General features: G+C 41.8%; 2 protein-coding genes across 2 annotated transcripts; one reads left to right on the top strand and one right to left on the bottom strand.

Moving 5' to 3' along the window:
- The first annotated feature begins 2,079 nt into the window (after positions 1-2,079).
- Positions 2,080-7,176, top strand: LOC100841957 (cysteine and histidine-rich domain-containing protein RAR1). Its single transcript, XM_010237193.3, has 6 exons — positions 2,080-2,320; positions 3,842-3,844; positions 3,924-4,006; positions 6,181-6,335; positions 6,464-6,690; positions 6,799-7,176. The coding sequence occupies exons 1-6, from the start codon at positions 2,198-2,200 to the stop codon at positions 6,889-6,891; spliced, it is 684 nt and encodes a 227-aa protein (XP_010235495.1). The 5' UTR covers positions 2,080-2,197; the 3' UTR covers positions 6,892-7,176.
- Positions 7,177-7,331: 155 nt separating this feature from the next.
- Positions 7,332-8,417, bottom strand: LOC104584272. Its single transcript, XM_010238502.3, has 2 exons — positions 8,102-8,417; positions 7,332-7,990 (listed from the first exon to the last, which is right to left on the bottom strand). Exons 1-2 carry the CDS (start codon positions 8,250-8,252, stop codon positions 7,566-7,568), a joined length of 576 nt encoding a protein of 191 aa, XP_010236804.1. The 5' UTR covers positions 8,253-8,417; the 3' UTR covers positions 7,332-7,565.
- Positions 8,418-14,703: the final 6,286 nt, after the last annotated feature.

Raw genomic sequence — 14,703 nt, 5'->3', positions numbered from 1 at the left:
TTGTACAACATGTTTTGTTGTCTTTTCTAATTGACGTGGCACACCTAAGATAAAGCAGTCTTATCAACCATTGTACATGCCCTAAAAAACAAATTGGGAGACATAGGGGTATTTTCTTCGTGCCAAATTTTGCCGTACAAAGCCTAACGAGGCAAAAAAAGGGAAAATATCAACACGAAGTTGTAAACGCGCCACATCCACCCGTGTGAAGCATAATCATCATTTCCCCAACTTTCGTGGCAAGCTATACATTGTCTTGGGACAAAAGATGACACGCAAAGCGTGAGCCATTAATGACATGTCATTTCCTCACAACAGTACCAACTAACTGTAGAGAGATTCACCGCAACACTTCTCTTGTGTATCCTCACACAAAAATTGTGATTAGGTGATGAAGACAACTGGGCCGTCTGGATTTAGCATAGGTTTGCCCTGTCAAAATTTGGCTAGTCAATTATTTCGTTATGGTATTTCTTGCCCAAGAATTGGCCAACATTGGCAAGAAAAATGAACTAGAATGCCAAAGGAGGTCGCCTGACGTGTGGGCCCAAATACTAGGTGGTAGCCACGTCATGCAACCGGAGCTGTGCATACAGGCGAGAGACCTGGGATGAACCACTTAACAAACAATGAGGACCTAAACATGCATTTTCAAAAATTAGGGAGCTATTTGACACCTTCGCGAAAGAATAGGGATCTCGGGTGCATTTTACTCTTTAAGACTACTGGTTTAAGATATGTAACACATATGTTTACCACTATTTAACTTTGATGATCAAATAGTTAATCACGTGGATCATCTGATGAAAAGTTGAAAACTGGTACTCGATGTAAAAACAATCAAAATAAATATTGTAAGCGTGTGGTAAACAGGAGGTGGTACCATATGTACTTATACTATACTATTAAAAATGCTCAAACAGCTAGTATGATATTAGTAAATGCAAGTGTTAGATCACACACAAACTTTGTGCAAAACTGATATTTGCAAAGATGTGTAAAAAACTATGTTTGCTTTGTACGTATGTATACAAGTTCAATTTGCAAAGTGTTTTGCATGCAATTTTGTTTTTCATGTATTAGTTGCATACTAACGCATGCCAACTTACTTCTTTAGTTTTATCTTTTATTAATATATTTGCATTAGATCATTGATTTACAGTTTCACTAAAAAAACTTATTTCTTTAGTGATTATTAATTCACGTTACTCGCCCCCCTCGCCCCCAACTTGTTCGCTTCTCCTCCTCTCCTCGAATCCACTGCTGCCACGTCTTCTCCTCTTAGAGATATGCCGCCGCCACGCCTCCTTCTCTCCTGGTTCGCGTGTCGCCACCCTCCTCCTCTCTTTGTGTCGCAACTACCACCCTCTTCCTCTTGTGTTGCCTTTAGAGATCATCGTCGTTGATGGGGTCTGCGGATCCAAGCTCCGCGCACGAGATTTGGCGGACTCATCGACAAGATCAGTCGATCCGTCTCCACGCAGGGGTGAATCTTGCTACCGTTAATGGGCACCGAGGAAGATGCCAATCGGGAGGCCGCTATGGCTCGTTGCAGGGCAGGTGAGTTTTTTTTCATTTTTTCGAAAAAAAATAATGGTAAGAGCAACAACTGAAATTAAAATTTTATATAAGAAAAAAGGGAAAAATTAAAAGAAGATAAAAGCAAAAGTCATGAGATTGAAAATAAAAACCAGACCAACAAAAACACTATTTTCAGCTGGGCTATCGGAATCGATCCCTGATCTCCCTCCTCGCGGGGCTGAACTCCCCCCATCCCACCCCCCACCCCAACCCAATACATGATAGGTGTAGATAGTATGAAGGCACATAAGACAAAAAAATAGAAAAAAATACTCTCTTAGATCCATAATAAACTTCGTATCGATGAGGAATCAAACAAGCAACGCACAAATTTTTCTAAAGATTCAAATAATCCATTATTTTTATAAATTTTCTTTGAATCAAGAAGCACTTGGCTCTTTGGCAGCCTACTGCCAGCAGACGAGGAAAACAAAATCGACCACGGTTCGGGTCCAAGTCCAAGACTCCAAGCCCAGAAGAGTCTCGAACTCGACAGTCCAGACTTTTTTTTTCCTACACCCTTTCGCCGAAGAAGGTCGAGAGGCCCACCGGGGGGGAGAGAGAGAGAGACAGAGAGAGATTCGAAAGCAAGCTCGGACGAGAGAGAGGCGTCGCGATGTCGGCGGAGACGGAGAAGAGCGCCGCCGCCCCCGCGCCTTTGCGGTGTCAGCGCATAGGCTGCGACGCCATATTCACCAGCGACGACAACCCTGACGGCTCCTGCCACTATCACCCCTCCGTAAGCTCCCTCCTCCCGCCCCTAATACCCGCACTCGCAAATTTTTGCATCGTTTCGCATCTTTAAGCAGAGTGGATCATGGAGGACACCTTTCGTCTCCGAGTTTGTCGGCGCCGCCGGACAGTTGTAACCCCAGTTCTCCGGTCTGGCGTTAGTAACTTGCAATAGCAAGGAGTCAAAGGCTATAGGTGCTCTACGAAGACCGTGAAGGCACGATTTGGATAACTGCTGTGTCTAAGATATTGAAATCCGCCGAATCTTACCGTAGTTGTGTACTCTTGGAGACAATCTGTGTAACTCTTTAAGAGACGATTTGGGTAATGATGTTAGTATTAAGTTGTTGACATATCAATATCCGTTCCATGGGTGATGGTAGATTGGTGGCATCTACCTGGTAATCGCATTACTCAGTCAGAAAGGCTGTTGATGCCATCGGTAAAAGAGGCTAGAAGTAAATGCAATCACACCTTTTGGAATTTTTTTCTTTGGGTTGCTGTATAACCTGGAATTTTCCTGTTGAGGAGGCATCGTGTGAGGTGCTGATCTTTATTTGTTTTATAGATGGATCACAATAAAAACAAGGGAGGCAAGGGACCTTTGCTTTGTTTGGTACACATCTTGCATTAATGTTTTTTACAAAACTGGTCCGCTAAGGAAAAAGAGTAAATTCCACAAAGCTACAAGTTTAATGTATAAACTATCACTAAACTCAAATTTAACAATTAATTTCATAGAACTATAGAATGTGATAACACGTATGAAAAAATTGCAGATTTAGGATTTTGTGAGCATCAGAAAGCTGTACTTCTGCAATGCAAGCGTTCCCTGAATCTGTAGTTCTTTGTTGTCTGTCTTTAAATGTAGCTTTCTTATACAGTTGGTCTATAAATAATTGAGCATGTAGTTGTGAGAAATTGTTCTTTAAATATATAGTATTGTTATAGTTTTTGTATCAAAGCTGTAGCTTCAGAAAATTTACTCTAGGAAAATAGCTATTTGCAACACTTTTTCGCTGCTGCAGTGTTCTGTTGTAAATAATTCTAATTATTCTGCAATGTTTTGATACCAATGAAGAAGTAACTGCCAGACAAGGAAGAGCATATATACCTTTTGTCTTTTCAAAAACACAAACTGCCCAACAACAAGCACTATTTTTTACGCAATGCTAAATTTGATTCTGATATTTAAGTACCAGTTGAACTATTGTAATTAATCCTTTTTTTTACTACTGTATGTTAACAAGGTGCTTAAGGAATATCCGTCATAGATCTGAGATTAAATAGTTAAAGCTTGGAATAAGTAAGATATGAACCAATCATGACATGGGATTAACTTAACATGCATTTTTGCCTTTATGACTGGACAAACTTGATTTCTTTTTTTTATTTGGTTTTCATCAAGTGCTTCAGACAACATATCTGCACCCATGCCTACTTGCAATTACAGATTTACAACACTAATTTCCTATTTGTCAAAAAAAATGTGTTTTGACACCTCTCCCCATTGTTTGATTTGTTGCAGGGTGTAAGTTCTTCTGCTGTACTCGAGGGATTGTATCTGTTTTTGAGAAAGCCACAGATTTTCTGACAATTCTTTTTTTTAGCCTATGTTTCATGATGGCATGAAAGAATGGAGCTGTTGCAAGCAAAGAAGCCATGATTTTAGCTTATTTTTGGCTATTCCTGGGTAAGGATCTTAGCTCCCTCCCAAGGCATAGTCACCTCTAAGGCTGGTCATAGTGGGAAGTAACTTAGAGTAGTAACATGTATATGTTACTAGTCCAAGCTACTACCTCCATAGTGGGTAGTAACATATATGTGGTGTAATGCATTGTGTCATTTATTAGGTTGTAGACTCATCTTGCTTTGGTTTGTGTGATGTTATGGTAACATATCTAGTTACCACAAACCTCTCTCTCCTCATTAATAACATGACGCATCATCAAAATTGCTTAGTTGGCACTTTAGTTACCACCTTTGTTACTCCCACTATGACTAGCCTAATGTCATTCGTGGTGACATGGACATAAATTTAAGTTCGTGAAAAATATTGCAATTATCAGCGAGTCCAGTTTTCTTATGCATGTCAATTCGCAAGTTAGATTTGCACTCTGTTTGGCTATATTATGATAGAACAAATGGTGTCAACCGTGCCATCAACATTTAGTTTCATTTCCTTCTTCACTTATTGTTGAGCTTTTAGACTTCCCTAGTTTCTTGCATGATAGGGCAGTGGGGGATTACTTAATACACATTGGTTGTTGTTTCTGATTTTCTGTAAGGTACAACTGTTTGAAAAGGAAAAAACATGTTGTGTTTATTTGGATAATTGGATTTACTTTAAATCTGTTGCACAGTACATATTGGTTCTAATGTTCATGTGACAATGGGGTTTCTGTGCACTGTAATTTTACTTGTTTGGCCCATTCACTATCATTGTGCTACATGACCTAACAAACATATGGTTGCTATTCAGAGTATAGTAGCCTCAAAAGGTTTTCTGAAGTTATCTTATGGCTTCAATTTAGTTGTGAGCTAAGCAAAATGTACACGATATTTGTATTTTAAACTATCAGACAAGCAAGCTTCTCCAGACCATACAATTGCACGATGAGCCCATGCAAAAGGTTTGGTTAAGATATGCCACATTCCGCCAAATACACAAATGAAACCCAACCATACATGTCCACCGATTATATCTTCTAAATCATCCACACGGACAATCCAGCGTTCTCCCTCAAAAGGGGATTTTAGTAAATAACCAAATATAACACCGGGGCTAAGCAAATCATATATGCCACGAAAATAAAGAGCCTTGAGTACTGCTGTAAAAAAAAAGAGAGCCTCGAGTACTAGAAGAAAAAGCGCCTAGACCTAACAAAATTAAATGAATACCCAAAATTGTACTCCCTCCGTCCCAAAATAACTGACATGGATTTGTATAAGAATCTATACAAATACACGTCACTTATTTCGGGACGGAGGGAGTAGTAATTTTATTTCTATCTTTCCATACATAACCAAAGAATTCCATTCCTCAAGAATCTGGTCCCAGAAGCGTGTGATAAATGCCACCGAAACCTAAGACTAGAGTAAATTAGGTGAAGTGAAGTACTCCAGATACAAAGTATGGAAAAGTATCGAGAACTTCTCTCCCTGGCCTGACTCCACAACCTAGGGTAGCTAAGTGTGGAAGTAAAATCAACGCTTGTTCATGCATGGGGCTTTTCTGGTACAAAATGGGCCACTTCAAATAGGTTCATTGCTCCGGCCCAGAATACGGTTAATCCGGCATGGGCAACGTGGGCTCCAAGTAGTTTATCGGACAAATTGATAAGTCTGGCATTCCCAGCCCCTAGAATATTGAGCACTCTCCTTGTCAAACTAATCATGCATTTATGTTATGCACTCAGATCTGTTTTTATTTTCTGGTTTGATTAATATATATTTGTAAACAGCAATATGTCACTGTGAAGTTAATTAAGTTCCCTACAGTAACTTAGCAAGTCATAAATGGTTGACTAAATGTACTTTTGGTGGTTAAGGTTGTGTGATCGAAGACAAATTAGATTGAGCGTATGAGCAATTCCTCCAATTAATCAGCTTGAATTGGCTGAAAAAATTCATTCTATTTTTCAGGGAGTTCAAGAAATACGGCTCTTTGCTGGTGAATAAAACCTTAAATGATGTCTTTATATTATCATCCATACAAAACTAACTTTTAACCTGGCCAACTCCAGTTTTAACCATCACGTTCTCTCATTCTTGACCTCACTATCCTTGCTTGAAATATCAACATCGATGACATGTTATATTTTGGCAACCTAAACATAACTTATGGAACACTCTATCGTGGTGTAGCTGTGCCACAGGGAAGCATACAACTGAAAAAGCTGTCTCTCTTAACACCCCGAAGGCAGCTCCTCCAAAGGCAGCTCCAATCCAGTCTACTAAGCAGGGTGTGGAAACTCAGGCTTGCTCAAGGTGCCGTCAAGGTTTCTTCTGCTCTGACCATGGTGAGTTACTTTGTTTTAATCAACCGATTAATTATCCATTATGGATGTTTTTAAAGGTTGCTATCCTACAAACATTCATAAATTATGGAACAGTTAATTGAATGGTTGATCCATTGATGTATTTTCAGGATCACAACCCAAGGCACAAAACCCAGTTGCTGTCAATTGTACAAATGTGGAACCTGTTGAGAAATGCTCGGTTCCACTTCCACAGCCCAAGAAAAAGGTTGATTTGAATGAACCAAGGATTTGTAAGAATAAAGGATGTGGCAAAACCTACAAGGAGAAGGATAACCATGATGTTGCATGTGAATACCATCCAGGTCCTGCTGTTTTTCATGACAGGAGGAGAGGGGTATGCACTTTTCTCTCTCTCTCTCTGACATTCATGTTTTTTTTTTGTAAGTTCAGTAGTAAATCCCTTGATTTTTACCGTCGATAAATCCTGCATCTATTCTTGCAGTGGAAATGTTGTGATATTCATGTCAAGGAGTTTGACGAATTTATGGAGATACCTCCATGCACAAAGGGGTGGCACAACGCTGATGCGGTGTGAATTCACACCATGATCCTTTAAGATCCTGTCAAGCATAAGGCTCTTTGTTATTGTAGCTCCAGTGCATAAGATTAACATCGTGCCAAATCTTCTGGAGAACTTTGCTTGGAAGTTTGTCAGATCATTGAGAATGGACTGCTTGAGTGTGCTGTGGAGTAATGGCCTCGAAATATCATGTGGTGTTTCATGTAATCTGGAATTGGAACTTGAAACCATATGTTGAGACACGATTTAATTGTTCCAAAAGATAATTGATTATAATTGGATTTTCAGTTTGAAGTTAAATGTGTTGCTACCGAAGAGGGGACATATTGGCAGTTGAGGAGTACTTTGCAGTTAACGTGAGACCTCCATACTTTTCATATTGCCGTTTCCTTTTTAAGACTAGGCACAGGCAGTGCCATGCTAGTTTCCTGTTTGCTGAATTGCTTGTTATGTAGTAACATGCACAAAGTTGTCGCCCATAACTGAAAGCGACAGTAGAATCGATTAACACCTAGTTTACGAAACAAATGCTTATTGGCCGTTGCTCACACGACTACACGAGCACACCGTGACATGGATAACAAAATATTACTGCGAACCTGGTTGGCTGGTTAAACGAAGATAACTGAATAGTAAACGGTACTGCAAGGATTCAAATTTTAGGGGATGCCGATACGTTCGTTCAGAATTCAGGGGATGCCGATGATGGGGATGAAAGGGAAGAAGTAGATGAGAGGGATTCCCAGGCCGTAGGGTGGGGAGCTGCTGCCGCGGCCAACGGCCTGCGGGGGAGACATCACCGGCCGCGGCCCGGGTGGTGCGGGCCTTTGGCCGCCGCTGCCGGTGGCCATCGTCGCAACGGCACCGGCGCCGGCGCCGCACCTTGTGAAGACGGCGAGGCGGGATCCCAGCGCATAGGAGCCCCCGGCGGCGGCGACGACGCGCGCGACGGCGAGCCCCTGCGGCGCGCAGAGCTGCTCCGCGCCACCGAGGACCCTGGCCGCGCACCGCGAGCCCGAGGCCGCCGGCACGGCCACGTCGAAGCTGCCGCTGCCGTCGGTCTGCGCCGCGTGCAGGCCCGCGCCGCCGGTGCATTTCACCGCAACCACCACCCCTGGTTTAATAACACATGCATTTGCGCAAGTGTCAGGAGTCAGGACGATTGTTATATCTCTAGGAATTTCCCACGGATCATTCTTCCCGTTCTGTTGCGCGTATTACGTACCGGAGAGGTGGTGGCCCGCGGCGCAGTCGAGGCAGGTGACGGAGCCGCGGAGCGTGTCGCAGGAGAGCGGCCCGAGCTGGGCGAGCACCACAGCGAGGAGGAGGAGAAGGCGGGCAGGAGCGCCCCGGACAAGAGGGAGACGGGGAGCCATCGGCGCGGGAAAGGTTGGCACTGTTCCCCACCAAGTGCCTGTGCTGTGTATTTGTACGAGGATACGCGGGGGCGCAATGAGTGCCTGCACGCCGGGGCAGATGGGAGAGATCGATGGAAAGGCAGTGTCTGGTTAACTTGTCTCGTTTTGCCCAGTCACGCACGCAGGCAGGCCAGGCCCCCTTGTGGTTTTGCATTGCTCTCCTGGTTTTCATTTACACGGCCAACTAACTTTGCGGCCACATCGGTTGCACACATCGAATCCACGGCCGGAATAAGCAAGGTTTCCTCGAGCCTTTCTGCTCTAGTACTACTTCTGTAGTCATGTACCGCGCGGGCACTTGATATTAGCCAGGACGTATGACCTGCTCACCTGCGCGCACACACTCATTGATCCGACTGCGATCTGCAGTGGCAGCCTCAAAGATATGTAAACGTAAATGCCAGATTAGGCAGTCACCAGTCGTCTTATCCGATCTCAAAACAGAAGATGCCCAAGGTAATTGGACAAGATTAGACCGAACGAACTTGCATTTGACAATGTATCAGCACAAACATCGACCAGTTTCGGCCGGGAAGCGAAGTAGTTGACCAGGCCATCTCTCTTCATGTATTTTGTCCTGTCAGTTACGAAAAGTGTTGTCAACTGAACAAAATCAGTACTGAGAACAGTATGCAATGAGTAGACCATATTGCAACCAAAAAGCCGGCCACGCGAGTAGCTAACCATTTATGAAGCAGCCAAGATAAAGCAGGCAGTTGTTGTTTTGAGAAGAAGAAAAGAACAGAATACTTATGCAAATACACTGCGTATTTGGACGCGAGGCAACAAATCAGATTATCACCGGGGAGTTGGGACTTGGGAGTATAGGTCAGAGCTGCATAAACTAACTCTATGGCAGAGATTGTTCTAATCTATTAGGATGCCACTTGAATTGCTCTTAGACAGAGCAGAATTACTCACTCCGTCCGAAAATAAATGACTTGAATTTGTATGGTTTCTTATACAAATCCAATTCGCTTATTTCTAAACGGAAAAAGTATATTTTTCCAATGGAACTACTAAAGCTTTAGGCTATGTTTGGAGTAACGGCAAGCTAGCACACTTGCCACGGCCATGCCTCATTGTCAATATCGACACAGTGCTTGTGCAAAAAAAAAATCGACACATTTCAGGTTGTACAATGATTGGTAGGTAAATTGATTAGCTCCGTATTTTTCGGGATTTGTTTTGCACGCCCTCCAGTCCCAATTTTGCCCATAAGAGAGGTATACTTTTCGCGTTAAGCAGCTAGAATGATTCTATTGTAACATGATAGCACAGGAAAGAGAGAGATCAAGTTATTTCCACAAACCCATAGTCCAAAGGGGACCACTCCCTCATCATGGCCATGATGGAGAGGACGTTGGAGGAGAACGAGAGGCGGCCGGTGACGACTCCGACGAAGTTTCTCTCCCTAATCCTGGATCAATATGCTGATGTTTCCTTGTTTCTGTATTCTCCGTCGCCGTGCTTCGGAAACACGAAGGAAAGTTTGTTTATAGGCGTTTTAAGATCAAAACGAAAACGTGGACACCATTAGTGATCCCCGGCTTGAGGTTGCGGAAGTCAGGAGGATGGTGCGAGAGGTTACGAGGTTACCATCCAGCTTCGAGAGGTGCTCCGAGGTCATTTGAAGGGTGCGCAGGCGCCACGACGACAACATGGTGATCAACATCGGCAACCCGCCGGCGGCTACGATCGGGCAACAAAATAATGAGGATGAGCCGTGATGGGTTTCCGTAGTGGTTGGCAGGCTCGACTTCCTTTAACCGTCCGCACCACACACTTTGCAAGCCTGACAAGGTCCCGCGCAACGAGGGATTCCTGCTCCACAGTCGCGGTGGCGGTGTCACGGGTGATGGTGGATGTCATCTCCATTTGTGTCCTCTGCCGTTCGGCCAGTGCGGCATGGTTTTGCCGGGGAACGAGAGGTGCCGTATGCGGTATGCCAGGGTGGTGAACTGCATCCGGTGCGCAAGTTGCGTCTGCAGCTGCGGGCCGGCGGGGCAGATGGCCGCCCTTTACATTTTATCCGTCGTTGGCGCTTATACGTAGTATCTGGTACCGGTTTCAGTTCGAGCTGCCTCATCCCTGGGTGTTTGCTTCTCCGCTCGGCCAAGTATTCAGTGAAATCGTCTACTATTTCGACTTGATGCAGCAGAAGCATGTTGATATATTTGGGAATATTTTAGAATACTTTGTAAAATTGAGAGCGTTGAAAATTAGCAAGTCATACTATTTATGGATATTAGAGGAGTAATATATTTACAAGAGCCTTATAGTGAACGTTAGTCATGAGAGGATTGAAATATTCTAAAAGGCTTTAGAAATTAGATGAATCAGAGAGATGTTATTTACCATTGAAAGTCCTAGCGAAGCTTAATGAATAGCTGAAAATTCTCTAGAACTAAGATACTTGTAGACTATTCTAAAGAATAACTATATGTATTAAGATGTTTAGGATGATGACATTTGTCAAACATCACGTCGTTTTGTGCTCACACTGAGGTGTACCGCTACAACCACACCACCTTTCCTAATTTCCAATTACGAGTAAAAGAATTAAAAGACATGAAAATTCTCGATTATCTACGGTAGATAGAATATTTTCAGGAACAAGAAAATCATAATAATCTTTCTCTCTATTCACCACCATTCCGTGTCTTCGACTTCCATTAGTTTATTTTCTTCTTTAATGCAATAGCTATAGTTTGATATTGTTATTTTTTTCCAAAAAGGAGGTGAAACTCCGGCCTCTGCATCAGCCAACTAAATTTTGATACTTCCTCCGTCCAATAAAAGATGTCTCAAGTTTGTCAAAATTTGGATGTGTCTAGATATGACTTAGTATATAGATGCATTCAAATTTGACATCATTTGTTGGACGGAGGGAGTATGAGAATCTGTTTCTCAAAGTAATAGAAACCATCAAGGAGAGAGTAAGCTACCATGATGGAGTAGTATGCTTGTGTATAGTAATAGGGTAACCAGTAAAAGAGTGTTGTATCAAAATTATGATACTGAATAAAGTTTTGAGTTCCCTCTGGTAAGTGTGAAATGCCAAGTAGTGTGGTGTGTCTAGATCCTCAGTAGTGCGTGTTAGTGTCCCCACATAAGTCTTTACAAATGTCATTAGAACATTCGAGTGCACACGGCAAGACATCACCTATAGGGGGCGTGAGTGTACGCCGTGAACAGCTTCACACTGTTCGGGCGATTACCTCGGTTTATTAAAATCAGCCTTAGATGCTGCTCTAATACAACATCCGTATTAGCAGTTTGTTTCTACAGGTTTGAATTTTGTTAAATTGTAGTTTAATTGTCATTGTAACTCATTAAATTTTGAACCAGTATGTGATTGAATGTTTTCAAATTTCCAAGTTAACTTGTACATGCTTTCCCTTTATTTGCATTGTCTGACAAAATTACCATTGTAACAACATGGAGTAGTATGTTGTTGGTTTCTTGTCTGATGCTCCACTCGTCCGCCGTCCATTGCTGTTTATCGGAAGTCTTTGCTGCATATTGATGCATGTAAAATGCATACAATAAGAAAATAATATTAGTGCAAGATATGTTATGACTTCATATGTTTTTTTTAATATTATTAAGTGCTTTTCATGAGATTGTTTATTTTCATACATTACATTATACTCTCATTAACATCAATCTTATTCTACTTTGTATCAACTTATAAGAAACATCAAAAGTCCCATGCTTAATTGTATCATCTTTATGCTCGAGACGAGCATATACTAAGCTTGGGAATGTTGATGCATGTAAAATGCATACATGAACTTTGATGTTCACTATATTACTTTCCATCATATTAGTGTCCCATTATGAATTATTGACGCCTATATGTTTTTTTAATTTCAAACTCTATTTTCTTAGCATGCACTACAAGAGAAATAGCTCATAGAGACAATAACTCTAGACACACTTGGTACAGTGCCACAAAACTGCCACTACGGGCAGTGTCGCTATGTGTGATGAGACACTGATAAAACGTCTCTATTGTTTTAGACATAACGCAGAGACACTATGCTGCCTCTACATTCAATACGATATTTTGTAAAGACACTTCATTGTGTCTTTACAGTTTTTAGACATTTCATAGAGACACTATATTGTCTCTACATTCGATGTGACATTTTGTAAAGACATTACATTGTGTCTATATACTCAGTAACTAGAAAATATACATTGACAAAATCATGTTGAAACCAATCCTCGAACTCAAGACCTTAAGGAAAACTACACACTCACTTAACCATCTCAACCTAGTACCAATTCTTGCTTATACTCGTAGTGAAATTATTATGAGTAGTCTAAGAATGTCTCTACACAACATAAGATGTGTCTCAAATAGTGTCTCTAACCATACCATAAGGTCATTTCATCAAGTATCTCAAAACAATGACTCTATATGAATTTTGCGACAATCTATTAAATGCCTCGAAAAATGTCTCTACACCATAATGTCTCAACTAGTGCCTTTATATTTATGACATTTTCTACAACGCCTCATATGACTGCCTCTACATGAAACTCTGTCTCATAATCGTCTCTACAGCAAATTGGTAGAGACGAAGAGTCTACCGCCTCAAAGAAAATGTCTCTACAAGACATTTGTGTTGTTGTGATGGATTACCCGAGTAACAATTTTCTTCCAAGTTTTCTTTCACATCAGCCATAAATTTATGCAGAAAATCAACATACTCTTGACAGCGCAAAAAAGACCAATTTATAAATTTCAAGTAAGTAATTATGAACCTCAAAGCTGAGCACTAATATTGCGTTTACAATTGTGATAAACAGAAACAACCATGAAACATTGCCGCATGAAAGGATTTCCAACAGCAAAATTACCACTAAAAAGTGAATATCACATATTTTGTGGAGATCACATCTCTAAGCATATCTAGGGACCTAGTATCATTCATATATATGAACCAGTGGGGTTGTTAAGGCTCCTTCAAGAAAAAAAATGTTTTTAATCATTAAGGAAAAAAACACGGTCTTTGTTTTCGGTATCTGATTTTCTCGATGCCAAATGGTACCAACTTCAAAGTTCAGTTCAACTAAACTTGCGTAGTTCGGTTTGCCCGTTTACGATATCTACTAGAGATGCTCTTAGGCCGGAGAGAAGAGTTTCCCTTTAGTTTTATGGTGTATCTCGAGGGAACATCTGATATTTGACAGATGGGAGTGGAGCAGCTACTTCATGGCGCTACCAATAATTTTGGAGATATGAATTTTATCTCAAAGAGAAGAAAACATGATCTTATGTTTATTTTCCTTTCAAATATCCATGTATGCCTTGTCCCACATAAATTTCGAAGGAAACTTATTTCTTTGTTTCAAACAGCGGCACAACTATTTTTACTACGCCCTCCAGCCATAATTACCTGTCACTGATTTAGTACAACTTTATACTAAATCTGGGCAAATAATATGGGTTGAAGGTGTTGAATAATTAGGTATTTTCGATGAATATTTAATCTAGAAAATCATGGCAAAAATCATGTATCATATTATGCCATGCAAACTAGATAAACTAAACAGCAACGCAAAGCGATAAAATTCGTCTAATTTCACAGAATGAATAATATAGCTACTGATTAAAATCAACAAAAAAAGAGCAGATTACGTACGGTAAGATGCCCTTCTCCTGAGTTGGTTGTTCCTTGTTGATGAATCTGTTGAAGTCGGTGTCGATGTTCACGTCTACTGCAGCAGCCGACCTGGTAACCTTCTGGGCAGCTGCGAGCGCCTGTGCTTGCATCTGGGCAGCAGCAGCCTGAGCCGTTTGTTGGGGACGATGTTGACCATGGTGACCAAGAAGCCGACGAAGCAGGGACGTGATGGAGCGAGCAGTCGCGTAAGAATGCTCCCCAAATACCTTATCGACCATTTTCCGGGCAGGATCTCGAAGGTCGGGGTTTCAGAGGCCTGCTCTCCCGGCGAGCTGTGCACGCAACCGACGAGATGGACTAACTGAGGGCGGCAAACAACGAGATTGGATCGTGGGCACAACGGCGGGTTCGTGGTGTGTTCGTTCGGAGACCGGAAACGTCTTATTATACAGGCACGCATGCGGACGTCGGTTTAGGAAACCATCGATTTAGGAAACCTTCGGTTTAGAAAACCAACCGACCTTCGGTTTAAGAAACCAACCTAAGTTGATTTAGGAAACCTTCAGTTTAGGAAACAAAAATCGACTCCGCAGTTATCGGGATTTGTTACGCGTCCGCAACATATTCCAACTGCCAAAAGTATAAGCAACGATCCGGACCGACCGACCTCGATAAATGGGCTTTTGAGATTTTCCAGAAATTTAATTTAGTTTAGGCCTTGGACCTGTCCTAAATTCCAACATAAGGATCCTACCTAAACACTTATTATG

The sequence above is a fragment of the Brachypodium distachyon genome, chromosome 3 (assembly GCF_000005505.3).
Source record: "Brachypodium distachyon strain Bd21 chromosome 3, Brachypodium_distachyon_v3.0, whole genome shotgun sequence".
NCBI lineage: Eukaryota > Viridiplantae > Streptophyta > Magnoliopsida > Poales > Poaceae > Brachypodium > Brachypodium distachyon.
This window is presented reverse-complemented; position numbering and strand designations above follow the sequence as displayed.

Excerpts from the sequence above, each read along its gene's own strand:
- LOC104584272 (XM_010238502.3), bottom strand. The coding sequence starts at position 8,252 with ATGGCTCCCCGTCTCCCTCTTGTCCGGGGCGCTCCTGCCCGCCTTCTC. Across the intron at positions 7,991-8,101 it reads CGCGGGCCACCACCTCTCCG|GGGTGGTGGTTGCGGTGAAA; the intron begins GTACGTAATACG and ends TTATTAAACCAG.
- LOC100841957 (XM_010237193.3), top strand. The coding sequence starts at position 2,198 with ATGTCGGCGGAGACGGAGAAGAGCGCCGCCGCCCCCGCGCCTTTGCGG. Across the intron at positions 4,007-6,180 it reads TTATTTTTGGCTATTCCTGG|CTGTGCCACAGGGAAGCATA; the intron begins GTAAGGATCTTA and ends ATCGTGGTGTAG. Across the intron at positions 6,691-6,798 it reads TTCATGACAGGAGGAGAGGG|TGGAAATGTTGTGATATTCA; the intron begins GTATGCACTTTT and ends CTATTCTTGCAG.